Raw genomic sequence first — 21145 nt, 5'->3', positions numbered from 1 at the left:
TATTTACTGGTTTACCTGCATGCTGCTATATTCCTTGGAGTAGGAAAAAAAATCTGAAATTGCCTGACTGGCAAATAGTTGCTGTTTTAGACACTGTCCGTAGCATTTGTAATACATGCTGATCTAGTCTTGTTATGTAATTGATGTCCTCTGGGAATATCCCAAAACAGGAATGTTTATTTCCTGAGGCTGTTAAATGTGTTTGAAGTTCCTTTATCAGACACAGACTGGGGAAAGGTGCATTGATTTTTAATGTCTTCTGTTCTTTAAGTAATTTTTTTAATGAGTAATTATAGAAATATGATGCATTTAAATTTGAGGGCAAATTTATTATTGAGTTTTGAACACTCCAACTGTCTAGAATTCAATCTTTCAGGGCCAGGAGTTCCTCTAGTTCCTGACATAATAGAGCGATTTAGCATGGTCTTCGTTTTAAGCACATGGGTAATCCCATCTTTCCTCACATTTATTTGGCTGGATACATATATATGGATATATATAAAGACTTTGGCCTTTCGTGAACTCAATTTTATGAGATGACCTTTTAGACCAATCTAAAGTTGTGTAAGCCACTACCAAATTTTTATATTATTCCCACACTCATATCAAACCATAAAGCAGTAGGGTTGGCAGTGAAGCTGATACAGAACAGTTGTCCTGTTCATTTTTAGACCAGCTTTGATGTTCTATCAGTAGCAGCAACCCATGTTAACACCAAAAAATATGATTTTTCTTCTGGACTTGGGATCATTATATCAACTTGCTGAAAAGATCTTGATGCAAGCAAGAACTAATTGCATGACCTTTGAGCTTGGCTTTAGTTTATATGCTTAAGGGAGTCACACTACCTGGATAATTCTGAAAGGTCACAAATACTGATTTCAAAGGATGCTTAGAATGAGTATAATATATGGTGATGTGTGATCTTCATCAAAGAAGTATTAGGCACTCCCAGAAGTCCCACAGTTATATGATCTTGTGACAGACCCAGAGGCAAATTCAGAGTTGTCAACTGAATTGCCTTTGGAGCCTGCCAAGCAAACAGATGCTAATGTTAGATGAATATCTACAGGGCTTGGCATGGAGCTCCCCTGACAGCCAACGAGCCCTGTGTGTGACCTTAACTTGCTGGTCTGCTGCTGGGAGCCACAGAGGAGATGTCTGGTGATGTATAAGTTAGCGCTGTATGTTCCTCATGGTATTTGGATATAGCTTATTTGGATCCTGTAGTCAAAGTGTCCGATCAGTAGCTTTAAACTCTGCCATCTACCCTCGTGCGTTAAGTCTGAGAATAACAAATGTGGTTTGTTTTCCCTGCGCTGGTTCTGTAGGCTCCAGAGCCCCTTGTACTCTGGGAAACCCCAGCCTGTGCCAGTTGTAACAGAAAACCCTAATATAATTTGACAGGGCAGAGTGTGAGTGTTGCTGGTCTGTGTGCAACACCAATTCCTGAGTTGCAGTCACTAAGTACGTCTGCCTGAGTAAACTCAATGTTTGGGAGCACGGGGAGCTGCTGGCACGGAGGGGCCGGTGCCCGCGAGGGTGATGACTTCGTGTGTGCTACCCGTTGAGAAATGTCCCCGGCTTGTGATAACCCCTGAGCCACACCAAAGTGGTGTTTGGGCGAGAGCAATTTATCACAGCCAAAAGCCTGTCGAGGTCCACTCTTAGCAATTTAACAGTATGAATCAGAGTACTGCAAAGCCCAAGAACGTCCTGGAGCTCTCCTTCATTTACTAGCACCAGCATGGCTGTTGCGTCTCTGCTTTCCTTGCCATCGCTCTGTGCTTAAAGACTCTGGCTCTAGCCAGCTCCTAGCTTCAGCCCTTCGTGATTTTTAAGATTATATCTCCCCTGCTTCACCCAAAAGCCTGCTCACTGGGGCTTTTTCTTCCTTGGCACATGGTATTGTGAGGCTTTGTTTGTTAGGGCTCCATCAGTATATTCATCTAACAACATGCATACTCATTTGAACTGAATGCAGGAACATTTAAGTCTCTAGACAAGTGATTAAGAGCTTGATTAAATAGAAATGTTTTGCTGAGCCACAGCCTGGATTATCTGTTCCTTAGTTTGTGTATAATCAAAACTGCTTCTCTGATCTTGGATAAAAACTCTGGAGGATCTGTTTCATTTTCTTCCTTTGTGTAAAATGGGAATGCTAACATTTCCTTACTGACTTCCTTGGGTTGCTGGGGAGTTTAATGGCAGGAAAGCACTTTGAACATGAGAACCGCTGTGACAGAATTACTGAGAGCTTTGCTTCTGGAATTAATTGCTTAGTTAAGGGAGGGGGAAATAAAAAAAAAAAAAAGAAAAAAATTCAGAACCAGCTGGCAGTGAAATTCTATTGAAGTTTGTATGTAATTCATGGGAAATAACATCCATATTGAATCTGGTTATTCAGGATTGTATTTTAAATTTTGGACGACTTTTCATTAGTCTTTGATATATTTTAAATTAATTATTTTCCTTTAAAATTCTAAATATGGGTGGGTATTTTTTGTCCTTGTTTTATAATAGCCTTTTAGCAAATCTTGATGTTTGCTCGCTGTAGATCATTGCCATTATTCTGCACAAGCACAATCACTTCCGACAGTGAAAGTAAAATTAGTATATTTTAATAATTTGTACACTTTCCATTTTTGGCATTTATTTGCTCCAAAATGAGGGGTGAAGTTCAAGGTCTTTCTCTGCTCTCAATTAAACCCGGTTGCCTAGCATTTTTACCACTTGGCAGCACCATTTCTAATCTGTCTGTTGCTGGCAGCCAGGCTGTGCAGCTCCTTGGTGGGGAGTAACATGGAGCTGAGCAGAAGCTCCCAGCTCAGGCAGGCTTCCTTCTGTGAGTACCAGTTTAAACCCTGCTCTGGAAATTGTAAATACATAATGTGATGCCCAATGTGATTTTTTTTTTTTCCTTTTTGCCCTTCAGTGTTGGTTGGTAAGAGGAGGTAAAACTGGCACATTTCCTAATTGCGCTAATGTTTATAAAGTAGAGTGTTTCAAGCCTGTTGCTGAATCCTTAGATGACTGCCTTATCTGACAGCAGACACAGAAAGAAAGAAAGAAAGAAAGAAAGGTCTGGCTGCATTTTTTTCTTTTCTTTTTTTTTTCTTTCTTTTTTTCCCCAGAAATCTCAGAAGAGTAAATTGCTAGCGTGTGTTACACAGTGTAAGCTGTGAAGAAGGCTTTTAGGAGATGTGAAGTTTAGAAGCTTTCTGTACATATCTTTATAGTAAAATAGAGATTGATCTGCAGTGTTTTCTTTCTTTTAAGTATTATTTGTAAGAGTAGCTGTGAGCGGTGTAACTAAACGGCTTAGAATCACCAAAGGTGAAAGGCTTTCTGGTGAGTTTTCCAATTTGTTCAGGTTGAGCAGGATGGAGGGATCAGTGCCTCCCAGGCTTAGCTGCTTTGGACATCCCCAGCGACTGAGGTATCTCAACCCCTGCCTTGCCTGACCGTGTCCAGGGGAATCTGCCAGTCTCACAGCACTCAGAGCCTGCTGGTTTCTGCAGGAGATGCAGTACTGCTATCTGGGAGCACCTAAATAGGTATTAAAAGGAATTGTAGCAAGCTTTTTATCAGTCCCCTGAGTATTTCAGATTATGAAGGCACAAAGCAGTGCACTTAGTGACTTCAGCAAGGATAATAGTAACGCTAATTAGGCATTCTGCAAGACTAACTGAAGCTTTGCAATGTCTTGCTGATCTAAGCAGGTCACCTTCATGAAGAAACTGAAGTGCGTGTAAACCGTAGCCAAAATTTTGAGAAATGTGTCCTAATTTTCAGCTATACCACATCTGACAAATGTTCCCTTGACCTTATTTACTACCAAAGTAGCGGGAAACTTTCCATGTACCTCAGTGGGCAGAAGGTCAAGTCTCTTTGACCTTTTTTCCTGGGGGCCTTGTACTCTGCAGGAGGGATCTGGGTGCCAGAACCTCTGAAATAAGGGCTCTGAGCTTTTAAATTAGGAATAAAAGTGGTGGGGGTCACTTTATGAAAAACTGAATCTCAGTGACTTGGGCAACGTGATCTAGTGGAGGGTGTCCCTGCCCAGGGCAGGGGGGTTGGAACCAGATGATCTTTGAGGTCCCTTCCAACCCAAAACATTCTATGATTCTATGACTTGTATTCACTGTGAAGTGTTTTTAGCACAGAGCACAGAACCCAGATAATCTATTCTACATATTTGTCCTGTAGGCAAAATGTTTTTTTTCACATTGACTGTGCTCCAGTAATTGGGTGACATTTCCTGATTTTCTAATTTGAGAAATACAGCTAGAAATTAGCATGTGATTAAAAAGCTGTTGAAAACATTTGCTAAGCTCTTAAAATAAATACATATTGCAGAAAAATCCCAACTCTATTAAAGCTAAAGGCTAGAAACAGTAAATCACAGTAGTCATAGGTGCTCACAGAGGAGGTGCAAATTTTGGGTTTTGTTTTTTGGTTCTGTTTCAAGCAAATTCTCTCGTTGAGTGAGCACCGAACCTACATTCAAATGTTCTGGATGGGAAGGCGCTTTCCTTGGTTCCTCAGGATATAGGGATGCATGGACCTGTGAAACTCAGCCGTATCGTGATGGTCTCATGATCAGCCAGGGCTGATGCAGGCCACTGAGGTGTGTGCATGTAGCATTGCTAAAATCCAAATGTTAAAGATGGAAAAAAGGGAAAGATTTGCTCATTGCTTGCCAGGATTTGAGTTTAGGAAATTTGTTACTTTGATTTTTTTCTTTTTTTTTTTTTTTACTATTATTTACTACCATCCCCAGGTGAAGCATTCTTGTTTCAAGCAGCCTTTTCAGAGCAGTTCAGCATTCAACCCTGCGGTTTTGGATTTCAGATCAGGAAGAGATTGTTATACTCAGGAAGAAAGGAGATATTTAGCCTGATAAACTCCCTTGTTCTTGCTTGACAGGATTAAATGGGGCTGTTTGAATTTTGACCTTGATACATTTGTCCTTGCTAGCAATGAAGCCAGGCAGGGTGTCAGTTAGGAAAACAACTACATGAAGCGTAGTAGACACACTTCTCTGGATTTCATTCCATTATTGATTGATCACCTTGTTTCTCTGATCCCTGAAGCACTTACACTATTAACATCTATGTTCAAAGTTTGCTTTGGCCAAAATCGGCTTCCTGTTTTGTTTTGCATTGCCCATACATCTAACATGGAGCAAACACTTACTGCTTTGCAGCACAGAGTCCATCAGGTTTTAAAGCCATAATAAATGAGGAAAAGAAGCAAAGCGAAAGATTTGCCAGGGTGACAGATAATCCCAGGGGCAAAAGGGCAGATGGATCCTTCATTTCAAACTAAGTTCTTATCTTCTGCTGTGACATTTCCGTGTGCTCTTTTATGCTCTCTTAAGTTTGTGTGTAGGTCAACAAAATGTCTTGTTCACCAGTAGAGTGGAGTTGGCTTTCTGGTGTGTTGGCTTTTAGTGTTGTGTTTCTGACCCAGCCAAGGTTGACAGTGTGATGTGTGAGATTTTGCATTGTGTTTACTTGAATTTTGAGTGGTGGTTTCTGGTGTAATGCAATCCCTGGATCCAAGATGGCGAATAACACTGCTCTGAATCAGAATGAATGCGTGTTACAGAGTCTGCTGCTTCAAGTAGGGAATTTTGCTGTGGCCAAGGATCTCTCTGCCAGCTATTTCAGAAAAGGATTCATCAGACCCTCATACCTTTGAGGTTTTGCATACCTTGTTTTCGAGCTGCTTAAGGAAACCTTTGAAACTTCAGCTTAAAAAAAGGTAGCAGGCTTTTTCTTTCCATCCATTTTTTTCTTTTCCCCTTTTTTTTTTGGTCCAAGTCTGAACTAAATTCTGACAACACAGCTGACTGTAACGGCCTTCCCTTCACACGAGATACTGTAACACTGCTGCTCTTTAATCTACCATTTGTCCTTTTGTTTTATAGCTCTCTCTGTTGCACGCTTCTTTGTTGTTTCTTCCAGATTATGCTCCTCAGGGACTTTTGTATCAGTATGACTGAACATTGCTTGCAGCCATGCCAGATTGTGCTGTGATCTTATTGGATTTCACAAGCCAAGGTTAGGCCAGGTCAGAACTTGGTTGAAATAACGGAGGCTACAAGATTGCCTGCTAGCCACTGGGAACATGCACAACAAAAACCTGACCTAGATGCTGATTCAGTCAGCTCAGGCTGACAGTCTTGCCATGCTCATTGTGGATAGGATAGAAGGAAGAAGTTCTGACCTGTTCTGGCTGGAAGGATTTCACAGTTGGTGGTTTGGTTTTTTTTTTTGTGGTTTTTTCTTGTGGGGGTTTTTTTTTGGGGGGTGGAGTGGGGGTTGGAGTTTTGGGGTTTTTTTTTAAGAAAATTACTAATGTTAATTCCGGTGTTCTGGCCCATTCGAAATCCTTTAATTCTCTATCAGGATTACACTGCAAACCAAGGCAATATTATAGTCTCTGATCTTCTTTTCCCTGTACCATTGTGTGATGTTGTTTGCCCTCAAAACTTGCTATTGCTGTCCAAAAAGCTGCATTTCTGTGCTAGGTGAAATAGTTTTGAAATTTTCTTTGCTTTCTTGATGTTCTGAAGCAAAATAAAGTACTAAAGTAACTTTGAACGAAAGGCCCCAGAAAGATAGAAATTAGTAGTAAAAGTAACATACAGAAAATTGTATTTGAACTTTTCTTAAAGTTGCTTGAGGTTTCTGACCAAAAGACTGTATGAAGATGAGTAAGTATGTTCAGACTTTGCTTCACTGTGCATACTAGGTGGAAAATAGCATGCAATTATGCTAGAGTGCCCCAAAATGATGCAAAGATTTATTATATAGGTAAGACTTTTCTAATTATTGTAAAGGTATTTGGACCTGTTTGTGTTATATAGGAATAATCTATTAAAAACCCTTAAAATAAACCTGTAAGAGGCTAGAAAGTAAACTTTGAAAAGTACGTGATGGTCTGAAATAAAGGCCAGAATTAATTTGGGCTACGTGTACCAACCTTTGTTTCACCCCACCCCACCCTGAGCCTGAGGGGAGGGCTGCTGGAGGGTCTGTTTGCTTGCATCCCTGCTGGAACAATGGTCATGAAGTTGAGGGAGGAGCGGTACAATCAGCTAGAGATATCTTGATGTGCACAGATGTACATTGATAGATTTAGATCTATTAGAAAAGCTGAATATGTCTAGCTAAGCAGCAGCTGTTGGGTACAATATAGCCATTAAGTACACTTAAAGAGTATAAATTGTGAAGCTGCAGAGGCATTAGTTGATGAGGTACAAAAGGGCAGAGGTGACGAGGAGTCAGGGAATGAAATACTTCAGAATGGATCAGGAAAAACTTCCTGTCAGTTTAAGCTGTAATGTGATGTCTTTCTGTGAATATGTAAAATTAGTCTGGGAAATGAAGTCTGTAATGCATAGTACGTGGTGGAACAATGTGCTGTGGCAGGATGTGGAACAGATGCTCAGGTGAATTTTCCTCTTTTGAAGGTTTTCGGTTTACTTTTCTCAGTCAGTGTCTGTATTTTGAGTGTCCAACTTGTGCTTCTTTAACTGAGTGTAAATGTTGAGCATCATGACTTTAAATCCAAGTTTACGTACATTTCTGCAGAGATAAAATGGGGAATTTAAAAATGGCATAGGAAGATTAATATTGGATGAAAGTTGGGATTTGCAGTCTGATTGGAAACATTTGCCCGTTGGCATTGAGGTTACCCATAATTGTTCTTAATAGGTAAATTATCTGTGTCTCTGATAATCCTAATCATTAGTGCAAAGCTTGGCACTGCTAGCAGAGATACGGAAGGTGTAGTGCAGAAGGCTGGAAGGAGTCTTTCATCTCTGCCATCCCTTGCCAAAGGCTTACTGTACATGCAAATTCATCAGCTCTTCCGTTGTGGAGCATTTGTATGTCCTGGAGAGGGTGAAATCTGGTTAATTGCTCTGTATGCTCAGGGCCACTTTCTCCAGTGGACAAATCTTCAGGATGGGACTGTAGCAGCTGATGTTGCTACAGCATCGACAAATATGTAGGGAAATGTTCTGCAGAAGGGTGTGAAGAGCTTTGTTGATTGATTCTGTTCCTACCTCCTCTGTCTTAGGAAGAGCTAGCCTGGCTAATCTTTTTTATAAAAACAGCATGACTAATATTCGCCTGCTGAACGGATATGCTGGATAAGATTTTTTTTTTTTCTTGGCTGTTGTTTTCAGCTGTTATTTACAGGATCAATAAAAGTGATTTTCCAATTCAAGGATAATTTTTTACCAACAAACTGCATAGCCTCTAAGGTCAGAATATTGGATCTGCTCTTTTTCAGAACAAGTTAATTTAAAAATGATAGGTAGTTTCCACTTCAGAATTAGTTTTTCTAATAGAAAGGAGGGATGCATTTGGAAGAAACACCTTGAGGAGGGGAGAGAATTTTGCCTCAGAACCACATCATAACATGCTGCCAACAGATACTTAATATTTGAGCTGCTTTTCTTTAAACAATAATCACTTAACCTCACACAATGTTTTAATGACAAATGCAACATAATAACAAAATGCAGAGCTGTTTTATTATAACCCTGCCCATTCAGTTACTATTGAAGTCTGTGCAAATGCTCCTGTGGACTTTAGTGGGCACTGGCTGTAAAGTGCAATATAACATTTTGTGACCATAGAGAAGAGTATTTCATGCTATTGTGGAAGTATTCCAGGCCAATAGCAAGTGTATTCATAGAATCATAGAATGGTTTGGGTTGGAAGGGACCTCAAAGCTCATCTAGTTCCAAACCTCCACTAGACCAGGACACCCTCCACTAGACCAGGTTGCCCAAAGCCCCATCCAACCTGGCCTTGAACACTTCCAGGGATGGGGCATCCACAGCTTCTCTGGGCAACCTGTTCCAGTGCCTCACCACCCTCACAGTGAAGAATTTCTCCCTAATATGTAATCTAAATCGACCCTCCTTCAGCTTAAAGCCGTTCCCCCTTGTCCTGTCGCTCCACTCTCTGAATGGTTTGGGTTGGAAGGGACCTTTAAAGATCATCTAGTCCAAACCCCCTGTCATGGGCAGGGATGTGCTACAGAGTTTTGGCTGCAGTGCCGTGAAAGGTCCTTGGTGCAAGCAGCTTGCACTGACACGCACGACAAGAGAGTTCCCGTTTCACTGATATTATCATTTTATTGCTCAATGTTATAATTCCTCTCAACTCCAAATGAAAGCTGACATTCTGTTGTGAGTTTTTGTTGTTTGTTACTTGTTATTGCAGAGCTGTTCAGATGTAAAGAGTGAGAGAGAGATACAGTTTTAAAAGACATCATTACCACAAGATATTTGTGTGGTCAGAGGATAAACAATAGCCAGGCTGTTTCTTCCAACTTCAGAGAAACATTTTCTTTGAATACTCTTTTGCTTTCTGAAGAGTCAGCGTTATACCTAAACCCAGACCGTCTACAAAAAGCTCAACACTACACAATGAAAGATTTCCAGGATGAAGTTCTTGGGGACTAATGGGAGAGTACTTCATCAGTGTTCACTGTTAATCAGTTTAATCTGGCCTTGCAGCCGGTGCGGTAGGGTTTCCAGTCAGCTGATGCCGTGTATAATCAAACTTCATGTGAGGCTCAGACTGACGATACAAACTGATTCCTTCCAAAGCACGTGTGGCACAAGAAATCCCAAATTAATGATCACCCAACTTCAACTAACCATCCTTAAATCAGTTTCCATTAAAAAGTGTTTGTCAGAGCATCAACCCAGTATAAGCAACCCCCTGCTTTTGCACGCTGACGGCTTGTGGAAAGGCTGCTCTCTGCCTTACCACTTGATGCTTCTAGGAAGCATCAGACTCTGCCCAGTCTTTTCTACCTTTCCTTTCTCTCTAAGAATCCCGTTTGCCCAGTTCAGCTTTTCCATCAAATTGTTCGACTAGCATTCGTTCTGATGTCAGGGAAAGAAAAGTGGCTTAATTTGTTCTTAAAAATGGGGAATTTCCTCATGTTCTGGGCCTGTGTTAGTAAACCTGGCTCCGTCTCAGAAAAACGAGTGTTCTCTATTTTGCAAACCTCATCACATTCACCATTCAAAAGAACAGTCTGTGTGATGGCTGGTGAAATCAGCTACTCTTACGCTTTATTACTGTAATACAGCTGTTAAAGCAATTCCTTTCCTTTTTTTTTCAAACCTTTCTCTATTCTCTACAGCAGAACTTTTTCTGGAAAAAAAATTTTGCTACAACTCCATTTATAGACTCCAATGAGCTGCTGTAATATTTGATACATTTATTTTAATCACATACATTATCCTGAAGACATGTCTGTTCTTACTCTCACCTGACAATCACTTCCTATACATTTATTGTTTTAGTAACACAGTCCTTTTCATCTTCTTATGAATGTTATTCCAGACTAATTCTCAGATGGTGCAAATACATTTATGTAATCTAAATCTACCCTCTTTCAGTTTAAAGCCATCACCCTTTGTCCTATCACTACATGCCCTTGTAAAACAGTTCCTCTCCAGCTTTCTTGTAGGCCCCCTTTAGGTACGGGAAGGACTTACGCCAACAGCTCCACGTCTTTCTTGTCCTGGGGCCCCCAGAGCTGGACACAGTGCTCCAGGTGGGGTCTCACAAGAGCAGAGTAGGAGGAGGGGAATCACCTCCCTTGACCTGCTGGTCCACTATTCTTTTGATGCAGCCCAGGATATGGTTGGCTTTCTGGGCTGCAAGCGCACATTGCTGGCTCATGTTGAGCTTTTCATCAACCAACACCCCCAAGTCCTTCTCCTCAGGGCTACTCTCAATCCATTCTCCGCCCAACGTATAGTTGTGCTTGGGATTGTCCCGACCCACATGCAGGACCTTGCACTTGGCCTTGTTGAACTTCATGAGGTTCGCATGGGTCCACCTCTTAAGCCTGTCAAGGTCCCTCTGGATGGCATCCCTTCCCTCCAGCACATCCACCGCACCACATAGCTTGATGTTATCGGCAAACTTGATGAGGGTGCACTCAATTCCACTGTCCATGTCACCAACAAAGATGTTAAACAGTGCTGGTCCCGATACTGACCGTGAGGAACGCCACTCGTAACCGTTCTCCACTTGGACATTGAGCAGCTGACAGCAACTTTTTAAGTGCAATCACCCAGCCAATTCCTTATCCACCGAGTGGCCCATCTGTCAAATGCGTGTCTCTCCAATTTAGAGACAAGGATGTTGTGCGGGACAGTGTCAAATGCTTTGCACGAGTCCAGGTAGCTGACATCAGTTGCTCTTCCTTCATTCACCAACGCTGTAACCTCATCATAGAAGGCCACCAAATTTGTCAGGCATGATTTGCCCTTAGTGAAGTTATGCTGGCTGTCACCAATGACCTCCTTATTTTCCACGTGCCTGAGCATAGTTTCCAGGAGGATCTGCTCCATGATCTTGCCAGGCACGGAGGTGACACTGACTGGTATGTAGTTCCCCAGGTCTTCCTTTTTTCCCTTCTTAAAAATAGGGGTTATGTTTCCCCTTTTCCAGTCAGTGGGAACTTCACCAGGCTGCCACAACTTCTCAAATACAATGAAGAGTGGCTTGGCCACTTCAGCCACGAGTTCCCTCAGTACCCGCGAATGCATCTCATCAGATGCAATGGACTTGTGCACCTTCAGGTTCCTTAGATGTTCTCAAACCTGATCTTCTCCTACAGAGGGTGGTTCTTCATTCTCCCAGTGCCTGCCTATATTCACACATACAAGTGCAAATGTCTTTCATTCCTTTTGCACACAGGTATTTTAGCTAATTCTTTTATGGCACGTTGGGAAAATCCTATGTACCTTACACCTGTGCATGCTGCACACATACACACACAAATATGTATTTTAATAGATACTATGTTCCTCCCCTCCCCCGTTGCATGCTTAAGATAAGAGTCTCCATTCTAACAGGTTTGTCATTATGAGATTTCTGCAGTTCTGCCTGTATGTTTGGGGTAAGATACAGCTTTAAATTAGTAAAATCATGCAGGTAGCATTTCTATAAACAGGAGCCCACACCTACTCTCAATATGAATTTTGCACTATAAGAACAAAATAGCCAAGAAATATTCTTCCACTGGAAGCACTACAAATGAACTTTACATGCCAGAAAATTTGATTAGATTTTTAGATTTAAAAAAAAAAAAAGGGCAATTTTTTTGATCAAACTCAAGCCACACCAAGTCCCAGAACATCACCAACCATAAGCAGAGTCTCTACTCCTCCTGTACTCTAAGGCGGCTAGGGTTTTGGGGGTTATTACCTATAAAATACAGTCTGTGGAAGTCCACATAAAAATCAAATGCTATTAACTTTGAGAAGCTTTGGGTTGAGGCCCAAAATACACTAAGTCATCATGTTTCATTTTTCTCAAGTCTACACATCCACATATTTTTTTCAGCAAAACCGGAATTACATGCATGCTTCATGATTCCTCCTTCCTCCCTTGTATATATAGTGTGTGGAGGAAAAAAGGAGGAAAGTTTGTTTATTTGGTTTTGTTGGGTTTTTTAGACAGGAGAACAATTTGATGGTGAAGATTTCTTAAAATTAAGGGGTTTTTTCACTGATTAGGGTAAAGTTTTCCTTTTTTAGATGGTGAATTTTTTTATAACCTTGCTGTAAGAATCTGGCTTTTGGATGACTATGTTGCTGATGACAGCTACTGGCAATAGAAGCTTTCTAACACTCAACTGCTAGTTTATTAAATGAATAATAGGAACAGATGTTTTCAATTCATAAAACGTATCAAGTAAATGGTACATCCACTTGTTATTTCAATTCCTTTGAATTTTAGTGAACTCATTTGGGGCTAGGTTTTCAAAAGAGCTTAGCCCACTGTCGCCTCATTGTTCTCAGTATAAACTGATGGATGATGAATGTGTTTGAAAACCACAGCTTTTTATGCCTAAAGGGGAGCTGCTAACTACTGACATTTCTAAAAATCTGGCCCATGCTTCTGATGAGTGAATACTGATCATTACAGAGGATTCATACATGCAATCTCTGAGTAATACCCTGCATTTGTCTGTGATTGTATATATATGATGGCTTCTTAATTTACTATTGCACTAGGCATTTTAATTTAAATTATGCTAATAGTGTAGGATTAACTGTGGATTATGAGTCTAGCATTTACTGTCGCACAAGCAGAAGAACCAGTTCTTTTGCTCCTACAGTCTCTTTCTCCTTTCTCACCTTGATGTATAGTAATTTGTACTCAAGAGTGGCCTCATGTTTTGATGAGGTTTCTTGTTTAAGCTGGTGCAATTGCTTAGGGAACGGGAATTGTTGAAAATTAGAAAAAGAAGAGCGTGGGATCTTTTTATCTTCTAATGACACATTTTTATGGTGCTGAAATGATTTACGGAAAACGATTATTTGAATGGACTCTTGCCAGCATTGCACAGTGAGCAGTTCTGGTTTTGCCTTCATTCCTCTGTGGTAGAACAGGCTACATGTACTTTGCTTTTGCCTTCATTCCTCTGTGGTAGGACAGGCTACATGTACTTTGCTTTTGCACTCTTGGCTCAAACAAATATTTGAGAAAACTAGTGCTAAGGGGTTGTATTAAAGCCCTCATAAAGGGTGAAGAATAAATAATACATGAAACAGGACTGAGATGTTATGTTGGTCCTTGCTAGAGGAAATAGCAGGAGGCCAATGCTGTTACTATCTCCAGTACTGAAAAAAGCTTTGTAGCAGCCTGAGATTGCTCTTCTTGAAGCATAACCTTTCCAGAGATCTTCTCTGCTCCCAAACTACAGATGTGCTGGAAACACAAGTTTGCCTCGTTATGTTTGCACTTACTTCATTGTGTAGCAACCTCAGATTGTAATGGCATGCAGCCTGTTTGCATTAGTGACTTGCTGTTAAATTCATCTGTATTCCTTCAAATCCCTCATTTGTTGTGTTTTTTTGTGGAGATTTGATATTTCTAATGGCTTTGTGTTGTAGTAGCAGTCTAAAATTTGGCTTTTTTTTTTCTTTTTCCCTCCAGCTGATATTATTTCTACAGTTGAGTTCAACCACACTGGAGAACTGCTGGCTACTGGTGACAAGGGGGGTCGGGTTGTTATATTCCAAAGGGAACCTGAGGTATGTGAGTTACCAAATGTTGTCCGCCATAGCTTGCTAAAACCTGGCTTTATTTTTAATACTTTAATTAAATCTAACTAATACAATGCTGTTTATAATCTCAAGATTCAGTAAAACAGAATGTCACCTCTTTGGAGAGGAAGTGAAAGAGGGTAAGGGTCTTTTACTCTGAAGTTTGCTGTCCCAAACAAAACTTCTTCCAGGCTCCAAAATTCTAAGCTAAGAAAAAAGAAGGTTGTTTTTGTTTTACTTCTACGTTGTTTTAATAGCTTTTGCCTGTTTGATGGAACCATTCCATTCAAAACAATGCCTTTGCTGTGATACCTTTATGTTTCACTTTTAAATTCAGTCCATCTGCAGTATCTTTTGTAGAAAGCTTTCCTCAATAGTTGACATTTCTTCCAAAATTCTGCCTTTTATTAAATGTTGTTTCAATACTTACAGGAAATTTCATTCCTGTAGAAACAAATCTGTCAATATCATGTTTTAAATGAGAAATTAAATTACACTTTCAATATTTTTATATTTATAAGGCTGCTTATACACCTTTCCTAAGAAATGGAGATATATTGCAGATTTATTGCATAAACCACATATTTTTGTTGTTCTTATTCCCCTTAGAGTAAAAATGAGCCTTACAATCAGGGGGAGTACAATGTTTACAGCACTTTCCAGAGCCATGAACCTGAATTTGATTATTTGAAGAGCTTGGAGATAGAAGAAAAAATAAACAAGATCAAGTGGTTACCACAGCAAAATGCAGCTCACTCACTTTTATCAACAAATGGTAAGATAGATGAGAGTATATAGGACATATCAGCATTTTGCTCTTGTGCATTTTAGTGCTGACTGCATGTATTTTTTCATTTTAATCTATTGTTTTAGTAATTTCCTTTTTCAGAGTTTACCAAGACTGTCATACTGACACTGATATCTGTTATTTATGTATTTTATTCATAGTCATAGGGTTTTTCTTATTGACTGTCCATAGACATTTAGAGAGGTATCCTTTTTTGCCATTAACGTGCACTGCTATTCTGAAATAAATTTTGTGACAAAGGCATCACCTTACTCAGCAGCTGTGTTTCACTGGAGATTTAGAATTTCGTCTGCTGTATTTGTCATAACTTTTATTCTTTGTAGATGTGTAAATGAATGTAGGTGAAAGAGATGAATTTCTTTTTCTTTTCGTTCATTATCATCAGAATGGTTTATTTAAGTTCTAAAGTTACACAAATCTTTGGAAGGCAGTAGGAATAATAGTAGGATATTGATACTGACTCATCTTTCTAATATGTTTAAGGCCTATTGATTAAAAAAACGCAGTATTATTGCTGAGAGGGCATATACAGATGTCATATAGGAGGAGGAAACTGAATGGAGCCTAGCATGCACAGGCGTCATTTAGGAAACATTTGGACACCCACAACCTTTATTACTACTGGTGATGCATGAGACAAAAATATCCAATTTTAAATCTTGGATCTCGTTGTAATCAGAAAGGAATTTTTCATGTAGAAGTTTGAGCATAATTGGGAATTGCTGATAGAAAAACAGTGTAATCTTACCTTTGGGAATTGATGCTTTAGGGCAAAGTGATTACTTCTAGTTAAAATTTATAGCAATAAATAATATCTACATTAATTCACAGTAGATAGCAAATTATTTTATGTTTCATAGTCTGTTTTCCTTAAAGTTGTCTTTTGACTTTTTGGGGGGCACTGTTGCAATATTTGAAATGAAACATATCTGTTATAGCTAGGTGTGTTTGTGCTAATTTAATGATTAGTCAGCTAATTATGAAGTTTGGGAGTTTACTTCTGTAGTTCTCCCTTGGTCAAAATATCCCTTCTACTTCAGATAACTTGAACTAAGAACAGCTTCTTCTAAGTGCATGATACAAAAGCAGACTATTAATAGTAAACCTCTCCCTTTTCATTTTAACTTTTTTTTTTTTTTTTTTTTTGGAAACACTGAGGAATACAGCCAAGTCCTCAGATAGGCTGCTTTTACGGTTGGCATAATAGACCTTTATATCAGTTTTCTGGTTGATATTCATATGAGAGGGGAGAAAGGAAGAAATAATCAGTCTTAGTGTTGCTCTGTTTTCCCCCCTTCTTAATTTTGGAGCATCCTGGCAGACCTCTTTATGGTGAGGAGAACAGAAGTGGTGCCACTGGCATAGCCTTTGCATTTTGGCTTTGAATTACAAAATGTTTTTGTGTGCCAAGGAGGATTCCTAGCTTCCTGGCACAGCAGGGTTGAAGTCTGAAGATTCACCTCCTGATGTACTCTTAAAATTATCTTTAACTTTAGGATACAGAAGACCCATGTTGAATTCCTCTCTGTCTTCACAGATTGCCTATGAGAAGTCATTAACAATGTATATCAATTCCATGCCTATGAAAAGGGATAATAGTATTTTCCCTAACTTGTAGAGAATGAAAACATTACCTGTCACGCATGCTCATATTGGGCAGGCTGTAGAAACAATTTGACTACTGGTTTATATTTACTAATTTCTGAGCCTGATATTTTAATGCAATTTTTGATATTTTGCTCTCTGATAGTTTAGGGTCTAAAGCACAGTTTTGGTCAGAAAAAATGAGAACTGTGAAACAGTGTCCTTCTTTCTGCAGGCGCAGGTGCTCAGTGCCCATTGAATTTGCTGGAAGGAGCGTGTTAGGGAACAGAGGGGGGGAGAGTCCATCTAAATCTCACCCTCAATATATGAAACTTGACAGGTCTGTGCCTGCCCAAATCTGTTTCTGTCCTTCTAAGGAGGACTTTTGTCTGAGGCTGTTCCTGCACAGGTCACCCCTCTCAGAGGGGATCTTGGTTCCTTTCCAGTTCATACGTTACCAACAAGTCATCAGCTAAGCTTTGATCGCAGCATCTTAATTAACAGAGACAGAAGGAAACCACCAAGGCTTTCGAATCCCACTGTGGATTTGCAGTGCTTGCAGTTAGCAAATTTCTGGTGTGCGCTGTAAACTGAACTGATTTTGTAGTATAATAATAAATTATTAGGATTCATTGGTATCTTTTGTACCAGAATATATTTGGGCCACTTTTGATGTGAGCTACATCGGGTAGATCAGAATTTGGCCCATACAGATCCTTTCATCTGAGGATTTCAGACTGCTTACCAGACATTAATTAATTTAAACTTCACAACACCCTTGAGACTGAATGAATACTGAACCTCACAGAGATGTTTTTATATTTTGTGAAATATAAGCATGCTTAGAATTTCTAGGGAGTTTTTAAAGTCCAGAGGCAGATGAAAGAGGAAGAAAACCAACAGATGTGATACCCTTAACCACTAATAAAACAGTATTCGCTCAGGAAAGGGATAGGTTTATCAAAGCAGTCAGGTCAAACAATGGAAAATTGTGTTTTTTCTTATAATTTGTTATACAATTGTTGTATTTTTAAATTTTAGAATAGATAAGCAGGAATACACTATTTACAAGTCATAAAAATCCCAAGTGCATGATGTAGCCTATATGTATTTTTAGTAATTAATTAACGTAACCAATACAAATGAAATGTATTTAATATTTAAATGGAGCTTTTTAGTTGCAGGTTGAACTAACCTCTTGTTCTGTAGATTGATCAATTGTAATATTTTTGTTGCTTGAAAATTAAGATATCAATATTGTTAGGAGACACAAAATAGTAAAAACACTCAGAGTAGTGGAGGGATTGATTTTGAAACAAAAGAAGGACAAAGTTGAAGTTGCTATAGAAATGTAAAGCGATTCATGGATTCATATATCCTGCCTTTAAAATGATTTGTACTAGCATTTGAAAGAAGTATTTCAATCAGCCACACTGGGGAAAGAATTATGCTTTGCTATGTACTTGGGAAAAGAAGGATAAAGGAAGAAAGTGGGACAAAATCAAAAATGATGCAGGAACTGAGGTTAATGAAAGCTGTGGTGGCAGCTGAAGTGGAGAAGCTTTGGAAGGGCTTTGGGTGCTCCATGAACAGATGAGTGAAACAACTCTTAGAAGCTCAGGGACGGATTTTTTTTCAGGAGAAGAGTTGGCATTGATTTTTCAGCCTAGGGAGTGTTAGGGTTGGCTGATTGGGTACACAACCAGAGTGGGAGTGGATGATCAACGTTAGGGAAATCTGCAGCTTCAGCTACTACAAAACCAAGGACAAACTCAATTTGAAATGTTTAAAACTTCTATTTCTTAGCTTCAGAGGCTCTTTGCTAAATGAGAGGTATCTTTATTCTATCATCATATGCTTCACCCATCATGGAAAAGGGAGAATTCAGATTTAATTCCATTCCACATAAAATTAATATATTTTTCCTCTCCATTTCTCTCTCTTACCCTTACAACACAATTCTCTCAGTTTTGTTCTCAGCTATTTCTCAGCTGCTTTCCCTTAAGAGGGAGAAATGCCTCATTTTTAACACAGTCTTTCATTTGCTGGAGCTCCTGATGTAACACCAATACATCACTGCTCGTTCCCACAATGGGCCAAGCAGGTATCCTTGGTCTGTCTACTCCATGCTCTTCTTGTCCTGTTTGTAAGTAACCGAGCAAACTGGCTTTAATATAAAGATTATTTCCTTGCAAAGTCAAACTGAGCTTCAGCAGTGAGCAGTGAGTGGTTTTGGTCTGTTCCACCTGCGAACTGCCAAGTTAGATATGAGAGCAGCGTGTGCTTTACACGCTGTCCATGAGCTGTCAGCTGCCAGGAACCTCTGACTCAGTTTGAAGGTATGGGATGTAGTCTATGAGGTTTTTTTCTGTTGGCAACATTTTCTGGATATCCAAAATTAAGTGACCCAGACTGTTTCAGCAAGGGACTTGTCTAAACCAAGGTGTAGAAACTCCTTTAAGGAATATGTTGTGAAAGGTGAGTAACCACATTCAGAATTCCTGTGCTGACAGTTGTTTGTCTTTTCTTTTAAAGATAAAACAATCAAGCTATGGAAAATTACTGAAAGAGATAAGAGACCAGAGGGGTACAACTTAAAAGATGAAGAAGGAAAACTTAAAGATCTTTCTACAGTAACATCACTGCAGGTAAGCTGCTGTCTTTGTCCAAAATCCAGTTGTTTCTGTACGACAAGGGTAGTCATGGGCGCTAACTCAGTAAAAGATTTAAATATGTACCTAATTCTAAGCATATATGTGATCATTCTCATTGAAGTTTTAGCTGACTGATAACCGTCTTGAATCTGTCACACATTTTCAAATTACAAATGCTTTATGATACAGTGGCCAACACAAATACTGTTAGAGAGTTTATGCCAGTTTTATTCTTCCTGATAAAATTCTCTTAGTGTGACTTAATGTGCTTTCACACAGGATTCTTTAGCCTGGTGACCAAATTTCAGTCTCATCTTTACTTCAGTACTATAAAAGAATTGTCTCCTATCTGAAGAGTGGGATTTGCAGTAGTCTGTGCTCCAGTGAACGTGAGGCTCTGCATTGCTGAACAGATGCAGTCATATATAAGTGTGTATGATAACGTAATAGATTTTTGCTCTTAACTTTTAATGGCTGAATTCACTCCAGATGTTTTGGCAAAGGAAGTGGCTAAAGGTTGGAGCTGGAAGGCTATGTTGTATAAATGGTAGTATTTCTTTATTATTAAAAACAAACAACCCCCACCTCCAAAACAAGCCAATATTTTCTATTGTGAAAAAAGCCTACAAAGTGTAAAGATGACTACGTAAATGGAATATTTATCTATTCTGTATAATTAGGCAAACAAAACCATTCCAGATTGCTTATAGTCTGAGAATTCAAAGGCTGAGCGAACCATTGTTTTGTTCCTTTAGTGGCAAGCTAAACTTAAAGCTTTAACTTCTCTGTGTTCTGCTTTAAACTATCTTGTGGATTGATGTATGATAGATTGTTTCTGATGCATGTTCAACAACATCGAATAGTCCCAATCACGGACCACAGCCTTACAGTGTTTAATGCTTTACCAATAGGGAATAAATTGACAGTGTCTAGTTATTGAAGCATGACATTGAAGTGACACACAGGGAAATAATGAGGGCGCAATCATGAGTGATAGTCTGTGGTCTTGGCTTTTCAGGAGTATGTGTGTATGTACGGTATGTCAATACACACATTGGCTTTGTTTTCCAAGACTTCATTTATTGTGTTTTGCTGAGATTATAACCTTTTTCACCACTTGACTTTTTTGAACGAGAGCAAGTAGCAAAAGAAACAGGTTGCCCAGAGAAGGTGTGGAGGCTCCATCCCTGGAAGTGTTCAAGGCCAGGTTGGATGAGGCTTTGGGCAACCTGCTCTAGTGGAGGCTGTCCCTGCCCAGGGCAGGGGGGTTGAAACTAGATGATCTTTGAGGTCCTTTCCAACCCAAACCATTCTATGATTCTATGAAATACTGCAAGTGGTTTACAACTAACAGCAAACTCTTTAGCAAAAGCAAAATACTAGAACTTCACTGCTTGTTAAAGCCCGAGCCTCCTGCATATGTGGGACTGGCCTGTTGTGTGGCAGCTGCCCGTGCCCCCCTTCCCACAGTCCAGGCTTTCCATTTCTCTGCCTGGCTCTCCATGGCTCTCCTGTCTCTCCCTTCCTTCTTGGCAGGGATGGCCTTGACCAGCAATTCGTTCATAGGGAAGTTCAGTTTGCCTGCACTGTCGAAAAGTTTAATAATGTCAGTGTCTTTGAATGCTTGCTCTCCATTGAAACTCTCATCATCCCAGCAAATAATTACTTAAAATCTGGTTTGTGTTTTGGTTTTTTGGCAGGTGCCTGTATTGAAACCTATGGATTTGATGGTAGAAGTCACTCCCCGGAGAATCTTTGCTAATGGTCACACCTATCATGTCAACTCAATATCCGTCAACAGTGACTGTGAGACGTACATGTCAGCGGATGATCTCAGGATTAACCTCTGGCATTTAGCAATCACAGATAGGAGCTTCAGTATCCTTTATTGTGGTTTGTTGTTCAGTGTTGATAGTATTAGCGAGGCTTAAGAGAGCTGTTTTAAAATATTTTTCTGCAGATTTTAAAATATGCCTTTACTTACCA

At 39.7% G+C, this 21145-nt stretch overlaps 1 protein-coding gene across 10 annotated transcripts in view; it reads left to right on the top strand.

Annotated features, from left to right (window-relative positions):
- The window catches only part of PPP2R2C (protein phosphatase 2 regulatory subunit Bgamma), a 209918-nt gene that overhangs the window by 136444 nt on the left and 52329 nt on the right, over positions 1–21145 (top strand). For all 10 annotated transcript variants that reach the window (XM_075752533.1, XM_075752527.1, XM_075752530.1 and 7 more), the window contains 4 exons: positions 14004–14101; positions 14723–14888; positions 19041–19153; positions 20860–21037. In XM_075752533.1, coding sequence (XP_075608648.1) covers positions 14004–14101; positions 14723–14888; positions 19041–19153; positions 20860–21037 — 555 coding nt within the window. The remainder of the gene's footprint in view (positions 1–14003; positions 14102–14722; positions 14889–19040; positions 19154–20859; positions 21038–21145) is intronic.

Source organism: Balearica regulorum, chromosome 4, assembly GCF_011004875.1.
Source record: "Balearica regulorum gibbericeps isolate bBalReg1 chromosome 4, bBalReg1.pri, whole genome shotgun sequence".
NCBI lineage: Eukaryota > Metazoa > Chordata > Aves > Gruiformes > Gruidae > Balearica > Balearica regulorum.
The sequence above is the reverse complement of the archived record's forward strand: the minus strand, read 5'-3'. Positions and strand labels throughout refer to the sequence as shown.